A 23090-nucleotide genomic window follows, 5' to 3' on the forward strand; every position below is an offset into this window, starting at 1 on the left:
CAACGGGAATGTGGTTATACCTTGAAGACTTGGAAAGTTGGGTTTATTTTGGAGACTTTTATTTATTTATTATTATTTTATTTATTTATATTTTGGAGACTTTTGGAGTTGCTATCACTCTTTGGGATCTAAACCTATCGATGTAGTTCTTTGTCAGATGGTGCTTGATGGGAGCAAGATCAAGAAAGTTCTGGGAAGAAAGTGCAGGCTTACTCCCCCTTTCTACATCATCAAACCTGAAAGCCTTAAAAGACAGAATTGGAAGAAGAGAAAAAAAAAAAAACCTAAAAAATATATATAGGTGGAAATCTCATTTTGAAAAAGACATTGTGTTGGGCGAGGATTGAGTTGGGGTTGAGATTTTGAATGTGAGGGTTGGGGTTGAGATTTTGAATGTGAGGGTTGGGACACATGCGCACGTGCACACACACACACACCAACACACACACACCAACAAACAAAAGTTAAGCCTTGACTATTCAGTTGAGGATTCTGTGTTTGGGGTTCACAGATCTAAGAACGTCCCCCTTGACACACATTATATACTGTTATGCACCTCGGACTTGGCCCTCGAGTGTCCACAACGGTGTATAGTAGGAGGGAGTGAAGCGCCAACCCACTGCCCCCATTGCGCGCACACACACACACACACACACACACACACACACACACACACACACACACACACACACACACACACACACACACACCAACAAACAAAAGTTAAGCCTCAACTATTCAGTTGAGGATTCTGTTTGGGGTTCACAGATCTAAGAACGTCCCCCCTTGACACACATTATATACTGTTATACACCTCGGACTTGGCCCTCTAGTGTCCACAAAGGTGTATAGTAGGAGGGAGTGAAGGGACAACCCATTGCTCCCATGGGTATTATCTGCTAAGTTTTGTCTTTTGTAATTCCTGTGAATAAAATGAACCTAAAATCTCTTCCCCTTCCAAATCATATATCTTATAAGTCCAAGGAACCGTATCTATTACATCAACAATTTTAAAAAGTTTGTTCGTCCATCGTTTAGTATAACCCTTTTCAAAATGAGATTTCCACCTATATATTCTTACGATATCACCAACTTTGAACTTAGGTTTTCTGACATTAATCTCTTTTTCATATTTTAATTTTGTAAATGTTTCTGATGGTTTCATATTTGTTGACGTGTGAATCGTGTCATTATACTTATCCACAATATCCTGAATAAAAGATAACCATTGTTGTGAACCGAGCTGTGTGAATTTTTTATATCGTCTCTCTTTTAAGGTACGATTAAAACGTTCAACAACAACTGCCTTCCCTTCATTAAAGGTACTGTATAATGTAATACTGTTATTTTTTAGAAAATTCATAAATGTCTTGTTATAAAACTCTCTACCCTCATCAGTCCACAATTTTTTAGGTTTTCTCTTACTTTTATTAAATATCTGTTGAAAGGCGAACATAAGAGTATTTCCTGTTTTGTTTTTTTAAAGGGACAACCCATGCGTATCTACTCCTCAAATCAATAACGGTTAAAGCATACTTGTACCCCTTATCATTATCGAGTTCAATCAAATCAGCGGACCAGATATAATCAACTTCCTTGGAATAAACTTTCCTTCTACGAAACTTTGTGAATATTGGTTTATGTAATTCATCAGCTAATTGCTCTTCAGTCTTAATGACATCATTAGAGCCTATAAGTTTTTTGAATTTCCAAGTCCAACTTTCAATTTAGCACTGATCATCTTCTCCACAATGAACCGATCAACTTTTTCTCTCAAGGTTGGATTTTGTATCAGAGACAAATTATACAACATTTCTCTATCGGCTTCATGCTTTTCTTCCAACGTTGTGGTATTCCCATAATCAATATCGTGTCTCATGCACACTTCATCAACTCTATTGATGGGTTTACTCCATGATTTAGGATTGTCTGCCTCATATAATCTTTTATCCAAGTTTGTGCCTGGACCACAGAAAGAATACCCTGGTAGATGTAATTTCCCTGGTATTCCAGTGGTTGTAAATTTACTTCTTGATAAAAACTTTTGTATATCTCCTCCTAGTTTGTGTTTGGAGATAAATTGATTTTTTTGTATAACATATACCTTTTTGTATAACCCTGTTATTTTTACTTTTAATATATGAAATATTTTTAGTATTAGTTTTCTTTTTACATTTGAGACAATAACTCATTTATTTATGTGAAAAATTCCTGCAGAGTGCAAAAACCTTTTTAGTTTCCAACATGCACATTTGAATCTTAATTTTTAAAACATAAAGAATCCTAAGAAATGCCTTCACTCTCCTCCATATATTTAAGAAAAAAAAATGAAAAACTTGAATTAAAATGAATATCTTGTCGATGTCAATAGTCTTGTCGAAAGTATTGCAAATAGACTTGTCAATTCTTTGTTTTCCTCCTCGGTGGGTTGAGTTATTTTCTGTAATATCACCAATCTTTTTTTAATCTCACTGGTTTCCATATTTTGATATTTATTTTGTCTCGCTCTTTCCTCCCTCTCCTTCCTCTCCTCCTTCTCTCTCTTCTCCTTTTCCTCTTCTTCCCTCTCTTCTCCTTTTCCTCTTCTTCCCTCTCTTCAACTCCTTCCTCATCCCTTATTATCCTTGAATCGCTTACACCCCATAGAATATCATACATATATTCATCAGGATTTCTTGTTATTCCTGTATCCAAAATAATTTTTTTTACAACAGGAAACCAATAAAATTTCTTTTGAATTTCTAAAAGAGCCTTACCTTTTCTTAACTTTATAATTTTTTCATTATTTAACATTCTAATTAAATCTAAAGTTGTCGGTTTATCAACATCAACATAATGCCAATTCTTTTATTGAAAATACCTCATTCTTATGTTGTAGAACATATTTATTAAAATACTGAATACCCTTTTCTTGAAGGTATGCTTGGACACAGAAATGATAATTTTCTTGAAGCCTTCTTGCTGTCATTTATGTATTAGAAATACATGTTAGAATAATATTATGGCACGAAACACCTCCCCATCTTCGCATAGTTAAATCATTTTGTATTTCCTTACTTATTATATATAATCCTGTTTTTTCTGTTTTCATGATATAAACATGGGCAAAACCATTATTATATTTACCCTTATTAAATTATTTTATTTGTTGTTTACTAATCGTGGCCCCACAAAACTCATTCTCGATACCAAGTGGATAATATTCTTCCTTACGAGACCGATTTAATTGTTCCAGGTCTTCCAGGTCAATTTTAAATGACCAATTATACCCTAAATCATTCATATCATAACCCCATTGTTCTATTCTCATACAAATGATACGCCCTTCTTTATAAAAATTTATTTTAATTCGAACTGTGAATTCTGTATGACCTGGAGATAATATCAACACTTCTGTATCTTTGAAATACACGGCCGTTTTATTTAAGGATATATATTGTGATAAATCGCTTAATCTCACCAAGTCATTCGCGTCAGTCGGGCTTGGATAATTTTTTAATTGATAAGCATTTTTCACGTTAATATTTTTGGTTATATTATATTTATGTCGTTCAGCCTGTGCCTTTGTGTAATAATTTGATAAATTAATATCCAGTTCTTGGGATACACCAAAGATAGAACCATCTTTACCAACATAAGTCATTTATATTAGATTAAAAATAATATCATAAATTTTTTTATTTTTGTTGAGTTGAAATAACACATATAGACATAATTGACCACAACACTTGGAATTTAATTCTTGGACTTGAAATGTTTGATAAACACCATTCTGTAAGAATTTTATGACTTCAACAGGTGGTGGAAGACCAAAACTATCAAAATAATATTTGTCTTGACTATTAAAAATACAAACCCAATGAGAACCGTTCCCATTATTATCTTCTAAGTTCATAATAATATTCTTTGTATGTTTCGGCACATTTGTTAATTCATCTCTCATACAAATAACCACATTATGAATTTTTAATTTCTTACAATATTTGACAAGTTGTAAATTTGATGTTGTATTCTTTCCAAATTCTTTAAACCACTCATCAATGCTCATTTATTTATGAGAAAGATATAATCCATTACCTCTTTTCGTTAATTTTACACATGCTTGTGCTATAGAAGAAAGCATATCTCCAACTAACAATCTCGCTTTATCAGGCAGACCTTCAAGTTTTTCAGCAAAATCTACAATTACACCACTTCCACTAATTTGTTTCTCCAACTCTTTGTTGTGTCTTTCCAATTCTTTTTGAGCCTGGAGTTGAGCCTTCCTTTCGTTGGCAGTTTTCACCACTGTTGAAATACCACCCGTCAATGCTCCAACCGCACTTAAACCAGCAAATAAAGGAATTAGAAATGGGAGAAATCCTCCACTCGTCTCTCTTATTGAATATTTTTTCAACATTGGTTTTGTCATTTTAATTTTAAGTGAGCCAGTGTCATTCAAGATTTTAACCTGTTCTCTTGTGAGCAAAACATCAATTCTTACTGCTCCTTTTCTCTGAATTGTATTAACGTTAATCGTACAAGGCTTTTGATTTTGAACACAAGATGATAGTTTATGAAGATTGATTTGATTAACATATACCCCAGTTGGTACTTTGCCACTCATTTATTTAACAAAAAATTATGTGAGACTAATCATCACACCATTATCTGTATTAATCTGCAATTCTGTTTCTTCCAAAAGCAAACAATATGGATCAACTTCTTCACTCTCTCCTCTTTCAATGTATAGGGAAGTATCCACTCGATTAGACTTTATAGTTTCCTTTTGAGCGCTCAGGTCAAACGCATAGATTGTATACAAACTTTTAAATGCTGTCATATCCAAAATAGGTTCTTTATTTCCATTACTTTCACACACCTTTTGGTAAGACTTGTATGCTTCAGCAAAATCATTTTTTTCCCAATTAATTTCCAATCTATCTCGTGGATAAAATGTTCCATCTCGAGAAGCGCGAAGTTGTTTCACCTTAGCATTATCACTCAATGCATTATTCTTATCAGTCGCAGTATCACCATCTGGCTTTTTAAAAATGATCCACAGATATCGTAGCTTTCCTTCCAGAACACCCAAATTCCACGTGTAAGTGGTTTGGTTGAGTTTAACGTGTTGACATCTTCTTTTGAGGTATGATACACTGAGTGGTTTCTTTGAGTTAAGTCTTCTATTCAACATCTCTTCTGTTTTAAGATGAGGAGTATATTCACTGATATACCAACTCATTTCCTCAATTACAAATTTATTCTGATCACCAAAAGCACTACCAACACCAAAAAGCAATCTATTTTCATTATCATTCCTTTGTAGTTGAAATCTAATTTTAAGACCATACAGAACTTTATCATGATCACAAAATCCAAATATACCTTCAAGAGGAACTGCCACAGTAAAACTATTAACTGCTTTTGTATCATCATTATACATTCCTTTCCTTTGAGTATATCCAGGGTCTGTGTTTGCTCCCGTTGACATATCAGGAATAAAACCTTCGACAGACCCCTTTCCCATTCTATCACTGAATGTATAGAGTGTAAATTTCATCATTTCAGATACAGCAGAGACATAATCAACCGCTTCAACTTCTTGTGTTCCAATATACAAACGCACACTATAAAACATTTTCCAGAAGAAATCATTTACGAGTGTAGCGTTTGTGTTATTCCTAGCCTTTGTGAATTTAAATTTACACAACAAGAAACTTTCGGATAGATTCAAATAGGTTTGTTGATTATTTATTTCAAAACTTTTTGTACCATTCGTATTCCAGTCTGTTCCAGTTATTGCATTTACCTTGAAGTAATCTTCTTTTTTGGTGGAGTTTGAGATAATAATAGTATCATCCAAATCATAGATACTATCAATTGCTTCCATACTTGTATTTATTTAGGAAAAAAGATGTTAAAACTTTTGAAACCCTGATCCAAGTATTCAAATTATTTTCTGTCGTTCTTGGGGGGACAACTGAGTTTTGCCTTTCTTAATTTCTTTTGTTGCTTGTAATTTATGAGATTCCTTCTGGGCATCTTTTATGCTCTTTTCAACACCTGCTACATTTCCCACAGCAGAAGCAGTTGAACCAATTAGATCTTTATGTTTAAGAATAGTTGAACCAATACCCATGAGAGTATCAATTATCCCATCTCCTCTAAATTGATGTCCAACACCCCTTTGTCTCTTAGGTTTATAGTATCCTCTACCAAGGTACATACCTTCACCCTTGTAGTATGGGGAAAGGAACATCCCATCCCCTGTAATTATTTTATATTTTCCCAACTCGTGTTTCCTCACAATAACCATCGTATTTATTTATTGGAAAACTTCACGAAGCTGAATTCTGATGGATATAACTTCTCCATTAAAAGAAATCATACGATTATCTTGGTCGGTTATCCTAAAATTTACTCTGTGTATGGTTTCTCCTGACACAGGGAGATAAACCAAATTTTTGGGTTCCATATTGAATTTATAACCAATTGGGGTTGAGTATGCGCTGAATGAAAATATTGTATTTGTTTTTATTCCATCATGATAAGCACCATCAATCAAATCACAGTGAATTAACACCGAATTTATTCCTGAGGATATTTGAATGACATTGTCACTGCAAAACGTCCCATTAGTTTCAATCTTTTTTGAGGAGAAACCCAATAACTCTCTAAATGAATTATCAATTGTGAAATCAACCTTGTAGTTATTTTTAACTTTAATCGTTGATTTTGAAGTATGTTTTTGAATGTCTATAACAATATTTTTTGGTTCATCACCCTGTTCTTTCATAAGACGAGCAATTTCGGAAGATATTTGAGAAATCTCATATGCTCCGGGTGAGACTGTTATCGTTTTGTATCCACTTCCAGGATTATAACTAAACTTGTCATTTTTATCAGTTATATTAAATAAGGTATTATAAGTTTCCATGGACAATAAAGATGCCTCATATTCTTTTGTTGGGTCAAGTTGTAGTGGGTATGGGAATGAAGATGTGTGGTCGCTTGTTGTGAAATTAAAACTCAGGATTGTGCTTCTCATCTTATTTAATATGAGATAAAATGTCTTTATATTGAGATTTATTAATTATTTTAATGTTCATCATTGGTCTAAAATGGCTGATGCTTCATTAAAACAATTGTTATTTCCAGCCTTCTTCCTACCTAACAACAATAACAGTCTATTAACTAATTGCGATGGGTCATTTGGAAGAAAACTAATACCTGAACCAAGGATACTGAAAGCCTGAATAATGTGTTTCTTCTTCTCATTTTTCCTACTTTTACTAGAAATACTAACCCTATAATTTAGAGTGTTCAGCAGATCAATATATACTCTATCATCATTATTTTTCATATCCAATGGTTTATCAATATACTTTGATTCATCCCTCACAGTTGAACCTTGTCTTCCATCTTTTGTGAGAAGAAACATTAATCTCGGAGTTAGTTTAACAGGGGGTTGAGCAGAATCCAAGAACCTTAATTCATCATTAAATATCAATACCTTTTCTTGAACAAGATGAAATATTGCTGGTTGTTCTGTTGGAATGAGTCCTGCTTTGGTTTTTGAATCCGCTGAATATTCATTGTTTTGAAGAGCATTCACAATATAATCAGGGGGTCGTTTAATCTCTTCCAGTTGTTGAAATAAATCTTCATCATCATATACCTTTAATTCTCCTAAATGCTCTAATTCTTCCTCCGTCATTTGATCAAAATCTTTTAACATCTGAAGTTTTTTAGGAGTATATTTTACTGTGGGAACTGTGGAAACATATTTTATTTTTTCTTGGGAAGTTTTTAAAAGTGGTTTAAAAAATTTATCTTGTTTTCTTTCAAATGCTTCTTCGCCCGTTAGTTTCTGTCTGCGTTTCTTCTTTATGTCTTCCTGTTGTTTTACAACTTTTGAAACCAACTCTTGATGTTCCTTAAATCTTCTTGCTCTTTCTTTTGCATCCATTTATTTATTGGAAAATATCATTTAATGAATTGTAAAGATCAACAGGGAAATTTTCCTTTTCTTCATCATTCAAGTAGATGTGTTCAAATAAATCCTTTTCTTTAAATATTTCATCAAATTCTTTATTAACATTAATACGAGTTGTAATTTCTTCTTCATGAATACTTGCATCTCTGCTTTTCATACGTTTGCGTTGAGTTTCTTCATCAACATCAAAACCGAATGATAAAATCTTCACTCCGCTCAGATGTTTAATAATTTGTCTCATTCCTTCTGGATTAGTTTCTAATATCCCAAGACCACCAGATTTGTTTCCTTCACTCACTCTTACAATGTGAATATTTTGTTGTACCAAGAGAAACCTCCTCAAATATTTGACCTTCATTCCTCAATCGCATATGTTCCTCCACTGAAATATAGTGATAATCTTCACCTTTTACTTCTCCAGGTCTTATTGCTCTAGTTGTTGATACAATGCGTATCATGGGGTGTTTTTAAAGTAAATTTACAATATTCTCATTTGTACTACACAAGAACCTTGATTTATGAAAGTTTTTTTTCCAGAAGCAGATTTACCCACAAGATTTATAATAATAGTTGTCATTTATATATGTAATTGTTTATAAAACAAAAAATATATCCCTTAATATCTCATCGTGTTTCACAACAATATATTTATATTTTTCAGTCGTGTGCTGCATGAAATCCCCAAATTTCTTTTTACTACATAATGTAGAACAATTATCTCTCCAAAAATTATTGATATCTATTGAATTTAACTTAAATAAAATAAAAGTATTAGCATTGTTTCTGATGGAACGACGATGAAGTTGAAAGTACGATTGACTAAGATAAATACAATTACAAGAAGAATGTCTCCCTCTTGTGTAGTAGCTGTCCATTACCGTTTGGTTTCTGTCATTAACACAATCATCAAAGATAACGAGGTTCTTTTTTGATTTATCTGAATCTTGGGGAGACGGTATATCATCCGTATTATCACTAAGAATACAAGTTATCGGATTTGATTTCTTTTTACATCTCTGTGTATCACAAAATAGTTGAATTATATCTTCAATGTTATAATCATTTAGGTTTTTTTGAAGTTTAAATAAACCGATTATATCTTCTTTTTGAAGACCAGCATTAAAACCTTGTGAGAGTAGTTGATACTCTGGTTGAAAACTCGACTTTGTGAAAATTATTAAATTATCATAATCTAAAAAGTTGGGAGTGAGGAGCATCTTTAAAAGTAAGCAGGTTTTTCCACATCCACTTGAACCAACTATGAGACATCTTAATGAATTTGGGAGATTTTTATGGTTGTTAAATTTTATCTTATTTTCCCAAATGGGTAAAAAATCATTCATTTATATATTTGGAAAACAGGTTATTTAATTTATTATTAGCTTTTTTAGAAACTCTATATTTTATCCTAAGTTCAGGTTTAATTTCAAGATAATCCATTATTTTATTTATGCAATATCTTGTGTTGATATTTCCCTGAAAATCACATCCATGAATAATATATAACAACAATCCTTTGAACATTTCTCTAATACGTTCAGTTTCTTCCCTTGTAAGGAAAGGTGTGTTATCACCCTCATACTTTACATTCATTTCTCTAATCAATCTTGCAAAGTAATTCATTTTTTGTGTAAATCTAAAAGAATTATTTTCCTTTTTATATTTTTGATTATCATTAATTAGAAGATAATCACAGAATATACATTGTTTATAGGCTTTTCTCTCTGTGTTTAATCCCTGTCTTTCACACGCAGGACAATTCTCAAATTTGTCATATGGAGAATCAGGAAAGTCTAGCATATTTATAAAGTAAAACTTTACTTAAACTGAAATTCATCTATACTTTCAGTTGTATATTGACTCGTACTTTTTTTCATTACCAGATTCAACGACAACATTTTTTTACATTAAAGGTAATTTTAAAATGATCGTTAAGTACTATTGAACGAAATGTCATTTCACCTGATATATTAACATCCTTTATTTCATCAGGATTTACATCTTTAGGGTTGTTGAAAAAAATACAAATTTCTCCTTGCATATTACAGATGGTCTTATCTTTTCTTTCTAAAGCTTCATCCATAAGGTTTTTGTTTTTTGATACTTTTTCTTGTTTCATTGCTTTTTCTCGTTTTGAATGTATTACCAGAAGGAGAGGAGAAACTTTTGTTATAGATACTTTAATTGATGTTCTACCAGGTATACTCAAAGCCCTTCCACTGAAGGAAATTGTCGAACTCATCATATCCACCATAATTGTTTTTATCCAATAGTTGTTATATTTATCTTTGTTCAATTTTACATCCTTGACATATTTCTCAGTATCTTTAACAAATGAGGAGATTGATTGAAACTTGTCTTTTGTGTCTTGAAACATTGTATTTATTAAGTGAAAAAGTTGGAGGATAAAATGGTTTTAAGCACAGATTCACCTGTAAAATAAACGAAATTTTCATCAAGAAAATTTTACTTTAAGCAAAGATTTATTATACAAATATGGTGAATACAACATACTGCGATGTTTGTAATCACGAATATAAACATTATAGAAAACACCTCCGAACCAACAAACACACATTTAATCTATTTCATAAAATATCTCCTCTTGAGTAGGAAAGAAAACATTGTGAAAACATTTTTTTTTTTTTTTTTTTTTTTTTTTTTACACTTCCATGACCTAATCTGTTGAACTCTCTCATACATTATTTTTAACAACAAAAACGATCTTATAATGCTTCATCTTCCTCTCTCACACATGTGGTACTCTTTACTGTTTCACAATGCACTACTCTTCTGCTATTTTAACAGACTGCTCTCATTTCGAGCTCTTCTTCATTCCTTGCCTAAAAAATCCAACTATTACAGCGCTTCTTCTCTCCATGCTCTGAATTCGCCTTCATTGCACCCTTCAAGAATTGTGTTAAATCGCATCTCTGACCTAAAACTTTTAAAAACCACAGTTTGCCATGGATGCTCGCTTTCCATCAACCATTCTTTTTTTCCAAATTCAGTGCCAACTCACCCCCCTCACCCCTCACTCTCACTCTCAAAGCAACGATCCCACTCTTCTTCCTCCAAGCCTCCCTCTCACCTCTCTCAAAAATCCCCCCCTCACCTTTCTCCCACCTTTCATCCCCCTCACTCTTCCTTCTCAAAGTTCCCCCCCCTCTCATCCACCAACCTGCCTCCCTCCACTGCCCTCTCACCTCCATCTCTTCACTCCACCTCCTCAAATCCTCAACTGCCTTCTTCCTTGTCTCTTGTCCCCCCTCTCCCCCAGCACCACAGAGCCTTTTCTCCTCATTCGGCCCCCTCCCCTCGCTGTTCTGCAATACCCCACACTCCTTCAGCAACCCTCCTTACCTGCCCCCTCGTCCCTTGTCCTACCCTCCCCCTCCCCCTCCACCTCCTGCACCCAAAGCCTCCTCCCCTTCCTCTTCATTAAAAGTGTGGACCTCAAATATCCGGGGCCTTCGCTCAAACCTTTCAGATCTTTCCATACAGGTTGCCACTGACAAACCAGACATTATCTGCCTAACAGAAACTTTCCTCTCCCAAGACGTGTCTGACTCCCAAGTATCTCTCCCTGGCTACTCCCTCTTACGGTATGACAGACCTGAGCCTCGTCCTGGTGGAGGTGTTGCTCTCTTCATCAAAGACTCTATTCCTCACTCTCCATGCACTGCTCTCACTCCCCCACACCCCAGGAATACCTCTGGCTTCGGCTTCCCCTCCACTCCCACCTCATGTTTATATGTGTACTGTACCGTCCACCGAACAGTGATGACTCCATCTACATCTCACTATCCGAAAACATGGACCATCTTCTATCTTCTCATCCAAACTCTCTCTTCCTCTTATGTGGTGACTTCAATTGTCATCACGCCAGTTGGCTCGGTGTGGGTACCTCTCTCACCTGCCATGGCACCTCAGCAAAAGCTTTCTGCGACTCATTGGGACTGACTCAATCGGTCAACTTCCCGACCCGGATCTCAACCAATGGTACTCCATCTCTTCTGGATCTGATTTTGACAAATTTCCCTGACAATATCTGCTGCTCTTCCTTCGCTCCAATTGGTTCTTCTGACCACGTCCTTGTTAAAGTGGACATCTCTCTGGCTGTTATCAGAGAACCACCTCACCGCCGTCGAGTCTGGCATTTCACTCAAGCCGACTGGCAGGGTCTCCGAGCAGCCATCAAACTTACAGACTGGTCTCCTATCACTACTTTCTCAAACATCAACTCATCCTGGGAATTCTTTCAAAGAAACTTGCTCTCCCTCATGCACAGATTTATCCCCTCTCGTGTTCAGTTGTCTTACCCTTCCTCCCGCCCTTGGTTTACTGAAGCTTGTGGCGAGGCAGTTGTCCTGAAACAACTTGCCTTTGCCTCATGGAAAGCAAACCCAACTGAGGGCAATCTCAGTTCTTTCCACAAAGCTCGGAACAAGTGTGTATCTACCCTCAGGAGAGCCAGAAAACAACATCTTTCTCATCTCAAGTCTGAACTCTCATACCTCTCTCCCTCCTCAAAATCCTGGTGGCGTTTAATCAAATCTGTTTCTGGTGTATGTTCCCCCTCCATCCCCTCCCTTACCTCAAATGGCCGCACTGCTGATTCCACACGTGATAAAGCTGAATGTCTAAACTCGGTGTTTGCAGCTAAATCTTGTGTCCTAAACCCATCACTATCTCTACCCACTTTACCCAGTCGCACCCAACTGTCCCTGGACTCTGTATCCTTTTCTCCTGACAAGGTGGAAAGCTTGCTTTCAAACCTTGAGTCAGATTCTGCAACCGGTCCAGACGGCATCAGCCCACGTGTCCTCAAAGCCTGCTCTTCTGCTCTTGCTCACCCTCTCTCTGTTCTATTCACCCTCTCATTTGCCCAAGGTCATCTGCCATCTGCTTGGAAATCTGCTAACATCACTGCCCTGCATAAAAAAGGTGCAAAAACAGATCCCTATAACTACAGACCAATCAGCCTTCTCCCAATCATCAGCAAGGTGATGGAATCCATCATCGCCTCAGATATGAAATCCTTCCTCTTCTCCAATGGCTTGATTTCCAATCATCAATTTGGTTTCAGACCAGGTCACTCAACCCTGGATATGCTGCTTCTGCTCTCCCATCAATGGATGGAGGTCCTCAATGCCAGACAGGAAATCCGAGCCGTATCCCTGGACATATCACGTGCTTTTGACACAGTCTGGCACCCTGCACTACTCACCAAACTCTCTTCCCATGGTATTCAAGGCCATCTCCACTCATGGCTCGCAGACTTCCTCTCCTGTCGCAGTCAACGTGTGGCCCTAAATGGAGTTCTTTCATCCCCTCTTCCTGTGCAGGCTGGAGTTCCTCAAGGTAGCGTTCTGGGCCCTGTTCTTTTTCTGGTTTTCATCAATGATCTCTCGGACTCTCTGGAAAATCCTCTATTTCTCTTTGCCGACGACTCCACCCTCTGCCGTACCATCTGTCATCCCTCAGACCGGCAAGCAGCAGCTTCTTCACTCACTGCAGATCTGGATAAAATCACAAACTGGTCCAACACGTGGAACATGTCTTTCAATCCAGACAAATCTCACACTCTCACTATGTCTCTTCGAAAGGACCGTTTACAAAACCCCCATCCACTTTCTCAACAATCCTCTGGAAGAAGTCTTTTCTTTCAAGCTTCTAGGTCTCACTATCTGCCATGACCTTTCCTGGGAAAGTCACATTTCCAACCTCGCCTCAAAAGCCAGTCGCCGACTGGGAATCCTCCGTCGTGCTAAGTCCTTCCTCGGCCCTCTTGAGCTCCTGACCACTTACAAAGCTTTTGTCCGTAGCCTGATGGAGTACTGCTCTCCCCTCTGGGCTGGTGCTCCTGCCTCCCACCTTTCTCGGCTTCACGCTGTCGCAACCAGGGCATTTAAGATCATCGGCATCTCCCGCAATGAAGCTGAGTCTTTGGGCCTCTCTCTCAATCACCGCAGGTTGGTCGGTGGTCTTTCTGTCTTCTACCGACTCCTCTCCAGCCTTGCCCCCCCTGCTCTCTCTGCGATTTGTCCCCACCACATTTCCACAGGGCGCTCAAGGTCCGCCAACAACCCCCTTCTGGTAAAACTACCAAAATCACGAATCACTGCTCATCTTCACTCTTTCATTCCTCTTTTTTCCCGCCTTTGGAATAAACTTCCTCACTCTATTCTTTCCCATTCTTCCCTCCAGGCTTTCAAAACAGCTGTTCACCACCACCTCTTATCTTCCCCCATCCAAATCCTCGATCTTTTCTACCCCCGATAATCCACCCAAGCCCACTTCCTTCATTTCTCCTACTTTCCTTCCTGAAAGTCCCTGAAATGTCCATCTTCTCTTCGCCATGTTCCCCGTCCCATCCCCATCCCTCTCCCTTCCACAGTTCACCTAATGTGTCTGTTCCCCACTGTTTTGTCCCTTCCACAAACGCCCCTCTTGTCTCATGCCTCCTTGCTGTGAGTTGTGTGTTCGCTCTCATACGAGCCTCGACCAAGGTATACAAAAAAAAAAAAAAAAAAAAAAACTGTGATATCTGTTCAAAGGATGTTTTGAAGAGAAGTTATAAAAGACATCTTCAATCACAAAAACACAAGAAAAATGAGTTTAAAGTAAAGGGAGACTATTATATTAAAAACACTGATGGGGCATTTAAAGGGCATATAAAAATAAGGATTTTTCAATTTGGAGAACCCGGTCCATCATCAATCGCTGAATCAATTGAAATAGTGAAACCTGATGTTGAAAAAGTTATTAAAAAGACATTAAAAGAAATGAAAACTTTAAAGTTTTATATGGGAGTGAAAATGAATATGAAAAGACAAGATGAAGAACAAACTCCTTATATGAGAACAGATCTTCATTTTATAACATCATTTCAAGATTTTTTGAATAGTGGGGTTTATGAAGAACTATCAAAACAAGAGGAGGATGTTAATAATACAGTGGTAGGAAGTGGATTCAATATTAAAAAAAAATCATCTTTTTAGATATACACATTCTAAAATCAAACCCTCTTAAAACTTCTTCTGAAATTGAATTACCAAAAGAAATAAAACTAAAGAAGGCAGTTGTTAATATTAAGAACAATGATAATAAATGTTTTCTCTGGTCTGTTCTTGCTCACTTTCATCCACCAAAATGTAATTCAGAAAGAGTAAAACAATATATGAAATATGAGAATACCTTGGACATTAAAGATTTTAAATTCCCAATGCCAGGGTCTGTGTTTGCTCCCGTTGACATATCAGGAATAAAACCTTCGACAGCCACCTTTCCCATTCTATCACTGAATGAATATAGTGTAAATTTAATCATTTCAGATACAGCAGAGACATAATCAACCACTTCAACTTATTGTGTTCCAATGTACAAACCAACACCATCAAACATTTTCCAGAAAAAAATCATTTAAGAGTGCAGCATTTGTGTTATTCCCAGCCTTAGTGAATGTAAATTTACACAAGAAACTTTCGGATAGATTCAAATAGGTTTGTTGATTATTTATTTCAAAACTTTTTGTTCCATTTGCATTTACCTTGAAGTAATCTTTTTTAGTGGAGTTTGAGATGACAATGGTATCATCAAAATCATAGATACTATCAATTGCTTTCATACTTGTATTTATTTAGGAAAAAAGATGTTAAACCTTTTGAAACCCTGACCCAAGTATTTGAATTATTTTCTGTCGTTCTTGGGGCGACAACTGAGTTTTGCCTTTCTTAATTTCTTTCATTGCTTGTAATTTGAGATTCCTTTTGGGCATCTTTTATACCCTTTATAGCACCCAATACATTTCCCACAGCAGAAGCAGTTGAACCAATTAGGTCTTTACGTTCAAGAATAGTTGAACCGATACCCATTAGAGTATCAATTATCCCATCTCCTCTAAATTGATGTCAGACACCCCTTTGTCTCTTAGGTTTATAGTATCCTTTACCAAGATACATACCTTCAGCCTTGTAGTATGGGGAAACGAACATCCCATCCCCTGTAATTATTTTATATTTTCCCAACTCGTGTTTCCTCACAATAACCATCGTAATTATTTCTTGGAAAACTTCACGTAGGTGAATTCTGATGGATATCATTCCTCCATTAAAATAAATCATTTGATTATCTTGGTCGGTTACCCTAAAATTTACTCTGTATATGGTTTTTCCTGACACAGGCAGATAAACCAGATTTTTGGTTCCATATTGAATTTATAACCAATTGGGGTTGAGTATGTGCTGAATGAAAATATTGTATTTGTTCTTATTCCATCATTATAAGCACCATCAATCAAATCACAGTGAATTGATACCGAATTTATTCCTGAGGATATTTGAATGACATTAATCACTGGAAAACATCCCATTAGTTTCAATCTTTTTTGAGGAGAAACCCAATAACTCTCTAAATGAATTATCAATTGTGAAATCAACCTTGTAGTTATAAGTTTCATCATCGATTTTGAAGTATGTTTTTGAATATCTAAAACAATATTTTTTGGTTCATAACCCTGTTCTTTCATAAGACGAACTATTTCAGAAGATATTTGAGAAATCTCATACGTCCGGGTGAAACCGTTATCGTTTTGTATCCACTTTCTGGATTATAACTAAACTTGTTATTTTTCTCGGTTATATTAAATAAGGTATTATAAGTTTCCATGGACAATAAAGACACCTCATATTCTTTTCTTGTGTCAAGTTGTAGTGGGTATGAGAATAAAGATGTGTGGTCGCTTGTTGTGAAATTAAAACTGAGGATTGTGCTTCTCATCTTATTTTTCCACTTGACCAAGAAACAAAACATTGTAATAGATGTGACAATGATATTCTCTAAAAAAATTATAATAAACACATTCAATCACGCAAACACAAGAACAATGACGAAAGGAAAGCTAAATTCTCCAATGAAAACACTGCTGGGGCATTGAAAGGGCATATAAAAATAAGATTGTTTCGTTTTCAAGACCCTGGACCATCTTCAATAATGGAAGCTGTTGATATGGTGAAACAAAGTATTGAAACTATAATTAAAAACACATTATGTGAAATGAAAACTTTAAAGTTTTATATGGGAGTAAAAATGAATATGGTAAGACAAGACGATGAAACGACTCCCTATATGAGGACAAACCCACACTTTATCTCATCATTTCAAGATTTTGCAAGATGTGATGTTTACGATGAACTCCAGAGACAAGAACAAGATGTTGATAACACTGTAGTAGGTAGTGGATTTACTATTACAAAAATAATCTTTTTAGATATACACATCTTAAAATCAGATCCTCTTCAAGCTTCTTCTTATATTGATTTTCCAAAAGAGATAAAATTTAAGAAAGCGGTTGTTAATATTCAAAACAAAGATAATAAATGTTTTCTCTGGTTTGTTCTTGCTCACTTACATCCTCCACAATGGAATCCTGAAAGGGTTGACCATTATAAGAAATAGAATAATACATTAAATGTTAAAGATTTAAAGTTTCCAATGTCATTGAGAGATATTCCGAAATTTGAGAAAATGAATAATCTATCTGTTAATGTATATGGATTAACGGATACAAACAAACTTCAGATATTAAAAATTTCAAAAAACTACAAAAATAAACAAATGTCCGTATCTTGCCAAAAGGTGACCACGTGTGACTTCTTTAAGGTCACACTGAGGTGAACAGAGCTGCTATCCACCAGGAGCGACTCCTTGAGGAATATCTGCCTACGAGAGATTCCGATGAGAATCGTTCTTCAGAGTAACCATGAAAAATATGCGTTTGCCTCATAACGTCACCAAATGATGTCAATGTCTCAAGCTTGACATATCTAGAAAGCACTCATCGAGGTGTTCAATTTGAGGTACTACTTGATATGGTTCCTAAAACTTGAAAATTTGACCTTGGGGTCAAATATGTTTGACCTTAGGCGTTAACCATGAACTATATTCCCATGAAGTTTGAAGACGATCCGATCAAAATTACTCAAAAAATAAGGGTTTCGTCGACTCCCCTGATTTGCGACAAAGTGACCTTGACCTTCAAATTTTTATGCGCTGAAAGGGACCTCTATAGGCCTCTGATATGCGAAGTTACAAAAAATTCCAATGATAACTGTGCTCTGCAGAGTGATTTGTACGTGATTACAGACAAAAAAGAAAACAAACAAAACAAAAAAAAAAAAACATATGAAGGTCAAGGCCAATCGCCACTAAAAATTAATCAGCTGAGCGCCAGACCATGAACTATATTCCCATGAAGTTTGAAGACGATCCGATCAAAATTACTCAAAAAATAAGGGTTTCGTCGACTCCACTGATTTGCGACAAAGTGACCTTGACCTTTGACCTTCAAAATTTTATGCGCTGAAAGGGACCTCTATAGGCCTCTGATATCACTGAACAACAAAAATTTTTTACTGGAGATGTGTAAAGTGATTTAGACTAATTTGGGTACGCTTATTTCAAAAATCATAACCGTTTTGCTGTATCACGTCAGGATTTTCAGTAACCGAAATATTCCCATTGCCTAGAAGTCAGGATTTCAATGAAATTTACAAAAATTCATTTATTCATTTATTTCATCATGAATGCTTCAAAATTATAGAAATTACAGAAAAACTCCACTAGAATGTAATTAAAAATGCTTTAGGCATTTGGCTTTGCGTTTGTGCTGCTCTGTGTCAGTTTCACGATGCAGGAACCAGCAGAAATCGCCCATCATGTTCGGGTTGTGCCGCCCTTGGTAACGCGTCTCCATGAGTGAAATCTCTTGGTGGAATCGCTCGCCGTGCTCGTCCGAGACTGCTCCCAAGTTGTCAGGGAAGAAGTTCAGGTGCTGGTGTAGGAAATGGATTTTCAGGGACATCCTGGAGCCAAGTTTCCTGAAGGACTCCAGCAGCTGCTGCACTATTTCTTCATAGTTGTCCGCGCGCTCGTTCCCCAAGAAGTTGTCCGTCACAGCTTTGAAGCTCCTCCACGCTGCCAGCTCTTTGGGGTTTAGAGTTGTCGGAAAAGTTTCGTCCTTCATAATCTGTCGGATTTGCGGTCCAACAAAGACACCAGCCTTGATCTTGGCCTCCGACAAGGTGTTGCCAAACTTTTCCTTGAGGTATAAAAACCCACGCCCATTCAGATCCATTGCCCGTACAAAACTTTTCATCAAGCCGAGCTTTATGTGGAGTGGTGGAAGGAAAACCTTGGCTGGGTCGACAAGGGCGACATGCTTCACGTTGTGTTGACCAGGTACATGCTCTTTTCGCTCTTCCCAATCTTTCTTCGTCCAGTGATTCTTGTCGTCTCTGCTATCCCAGAGACAAAGGAAGCACATGTATTTCGTGTAGCCTGACTGCAGCCCTAACAACAGCGCCACCACTTTCAAGTCTCCGCAGATGTGCCAGTTGAAGTCATTGTACTTGATGGAATCAAGCAGCTGCCGCATAGTCTCATAGGTCTCTGTCATGCCGAACGCGTGAGCCAATGGGACTGATGGTTTCTCGTTGCCATTGTGGAGCAAAACAGCCTTCAAGCTGTTCTTCCCCGAGTCGATGAAGAGGCGCCAGTCTGCAGGATCGTGATCACACCCAAGTTCTTTCAACAGACCGTTGATGTCACTGCAGAATGTCATCGTGTCTTCCATCTCAAAGAACTCAGCCATGTCTCTGTGACGTGCTCTGAACAAGGATATCTTGGTGTTAGGTTCAAGTAGATTCCACTGCTGCAGCCTTGATCCAAGCAGCTCTGCCTTCGCCTTTGACAGCGAGAGATCTCTTACAAGATCATTTAAGTCTCCCTGGTTCAGAAGGTGTGATTCTTGAGTGTCGGGTTCAAAAGGTTCATCATCACCATCCTCTTCACCACTGCTTACAGCTATGTTCTGATCAGCTGGAGGTGTTGGAACGGGGTTCTCGTCATCATGAGGCACAGGTTTACGAGCAGAGACGCAGTCAGCGTACTTGATGTGACCTTTATTCTTCTTGTTGAAGCCGGCGATGCTTGTGCAGCAGAAATAACAATCATCATGATGATTCTGCGGCTCACGCCATATCATGGGCACCGCAAATGGCATGCTCGCGCGCTTGCCCACCAACCACCGAGTCAAGGTTGTGTGACAGCTTGTGCAGCAGATGTGTGGTGCCCAGCTCTGTTCTTGGTCCCCCACCTTACACCCGAAGTAGTGAAAGTAGGCGGTCTTCATTTTCACTGCTGTAGATATACTTCGCTGTTGATCTTTTTTGGTATACCGACCACAGACATAACAGAAGTTGTCAGGATGATTGGTACAGGAACGCCTACTCATCTTTATCTGAAAGAAAGAAATATAACACAAGTTAACAACAATTGTACGAAATAGACATGTTAAAGACATATGTAAATTTCATTGAAATCCTGACTTCTAGGCAATGGGAATATTTCTGTTCCTGAAAATCCTGACGTGATACAGCAAAACGGTTATGATTTTTGAAATCAGCATACCCAAATTAGTCTTAATCACTTTACACATCTCCAGTAAAAAAAAAAATTTTGAAATTTGTTGTTCAGTGTATGCGAAGTTACAAAAATTTCCAATGATAACTGTGCTCTGCCGATTTTTTTATATGTGATTACAGACAAAAATAAAATAAAATAAAAATAAACATACAAGCTGACTAACATATCTTGCAAAAACTTTGTTTTGGCAAGATAATGATGAAACACACATTGACCTTCTCCACTTCACTTCAAAGGAAAAAAAAATCACATTATGCTTTCATCAAAAATTTCTCAAGATTAACCAAATTACAACTTGTTGTTGTTCGTCTTTCGGCTGCTCCCGTTAGGGGTCGCCACAGCGGATCATCCGTTAACGAAAAAAAAATTTGCAATGTAACAAAATTCACCAGCTTCTTTGAGCTATCTAATTTAATGCATTCACTGAGAGACCTCGTGCCCCGTTTCTCGAGGAACTGTCCATCCATAACGTCTGCCAGATCTGCATCTATAATTTCGGAGGATTCATGAGGTGTTCTTCGGGGAATCAATGCAAAACTGGTTAAAAAAAAACGGACGTTTTAAAATAAAGTTAGAACGTTTGCGCAGACGGTGAACCAATGCACCACATGACACATGCACAGACGAGCAGGCAAAATGGCGCATTTTCTGCAATGTTTATTTCACAGGCAATTGAAGTTTGCAATGTCTCCAGGGTTGTTCTGCATTCAGCTGCAACACTTTTATAGATCAAGTCATTTTATTTCATCAACTGCTGCATGCACGGTGAACACTGACTTTAAAGTTAAAGAGATCCTTGATGGTATGCAGTAACAGACTGGCCAACCGTTCTTTAGCAACCATTTAATTGGAGTGTTTCTACGAGTGCTTAAGCCACTTGTTGAGTGCCCATTGTCGATAGTGGAGTGCCCATTGTCTATGTCGTTCTGAGCGAATCATTCACTCTCTGCGGATGCTTTTGCTGCGCCACGTCATTCAGAGCGAGTGGTTTGGGCTCAGTCACCCTGAGCGAGTGGTTGTGAACTTAAACCCGATTTCTGAGCCATGTTAACGTGTTTTCTAAATTACCAAGCCAATTTTTTTTCCACCCATCACACGCCGCTGTTTATAAAGAACAATGTTTGTGAACATATCTCTGAAACGTCTTTAGAAATGCAACGTTGTTTTTCGGTGAAAGCTACTCAAGGCTTCTGGGTTGTATGCAGTAAGTACTGTAGTAGGTCATCACACTAACTCCAACCTGCCGATGTCGGCCAAGCGTGTGTGTGTGTTGTTCATAAAGCATAACATGTTCTTACTGCCAACTCCCCTACCCCCACCTCATTCTCCCTCTGTCCCATCCTTGCTTAACCCCCTCCCAATGCAGTGCAGTGCCCTCCTCCTGCATCTTCTCTGTCACTGGACATATCCGGACTGTGGTTATGCCTAGCTGGTGTTTGTTTCTGGACGTGTCAGAGCTGTGTTTGTTTCCAGGCCACATTTATAGTACGAGCGGTATAAAATGGATTTCACACATTATTTTGTGTGAAATGTTTGCACATGGTACATGGTTGGGAGCCTCGTTGGTGTGCATTGCTGTCTGCGCTGTGGCTGAAGATTCGCTAATAAGCAATAAAAATGGTCTGGCAACTGAGGGCATGTAGCATTGGGATTCTCATGTTTGTACTATTTGTGAATGTCTATCGTTGTTGAGGAACTCTGGGAAGGGTTTGAAACAGCAATGTGCTTACCTTGCATAGGCCTTCTTAGGTTGCTTTATGCAGCAGCTTTGACTAGAGGAGTGTGGGAGGTGTTAATCTATTACACACACACCTGTCATCATTGCTTCAAACCATGTTCTCAAGAAAAAAACAAAACAAAACTAACATTGTAAGAAAAATGTGTATTGGAGAAAATGTTACATGAATTATCATCAGATATGGTTAGTCATGTGAATGTTGTTCCTGTACAAACATCACACATTGAGTGAACCATGACAAACTGCAATCTAACATTTGCATTACAGGAAGCAATGAAGATTTAACCAGAAAAATGGCTCCAATCAAAAACTTGCCAAAAACAAATAGCAAGTATTGTTACTCAAAGCTCCGCAATCTTTCCCATTATGTTCAGCATCCCTTCACCATTTCCTGGTAACATTAAGGTGATCAAGGTGATGAGCCATAAACACGTGTGGAGTGAACTTGCTTTTTCGAAAGGCTCTATATTGTTCAATAAAATTCACTTTGGGACCTCTGGCACTTCCGTGTTCTTGCTCAGATGTGAGCCATGGACGGCTCAACCAATATTGTGTTTCGGCCTCAATTTCAAGTCGGGCGATGAGCCGCTGCTTCATGGCATCGGTGATTTTGGTCGGTCGCCGGTTCTTGCCAATCCACTGCTTCCCTGGAATTCTGCTGCGTAGGAGGATTCGTGTCAAGAACATTGTCACAATTGGTGCCAAACCCTAAAACAGGAAACATGAAACAGCTATTCAAGTTCAGCACATTATTCCAGGGAGAGCAGCAATATTTGAACAATTCCTTCATGTTATTGAAGGTCTGCTTCCATTGGATCATCAACTGAGAAAGACTGACTTTTAACATCTTCATTGGACATTCAATATCGGTGTCAAACCCAGCAAGGA

The 23090-nt window shown here is 37.4% G+C and overlaps 1 protein-coding gene across 2 annotated transcripts in view; it reads right to left on the bottom strand.

Annotated features, from left to right (window-relative positions):
- Positions 1-21103: 21103 nt before the first annotated feature.
- Positions 21104-23090, bottom strand: part of HIRA (histone cell cycle regulator) — a 264562-nt gene continuing 262575 nt past the window's right edge. For both annotated transcript variants that reach the window (XM_085864316.1, XM_085864315.1), the window contains one exon: positions 21104-22910. In XM_085864316.1, the coding sequence (XP_085720442.1) occupies positions 22584-22910 (327 nt within the window). In that variant the 3' untranslated portion in view covers positions 21104-22583. The remainder of the gene's footprint in view (positions 22911-23090) is intronic.

Source organism: Eptatretus burgeri, chromosome 18 (genome assembly GCF_056783735.1).
Source record: "Eptatretus burgeri isolate ZD-2024b chromosome 18, Ebu_testis_v1, whole genome shotgun sequence".
NCBI classification, from domain to species: Eukaryota; Metazoa; Chordata; class Myxini; order Myxiniformes; family Myxinidae; genus Eptatretus; species Eptatretus burgeri.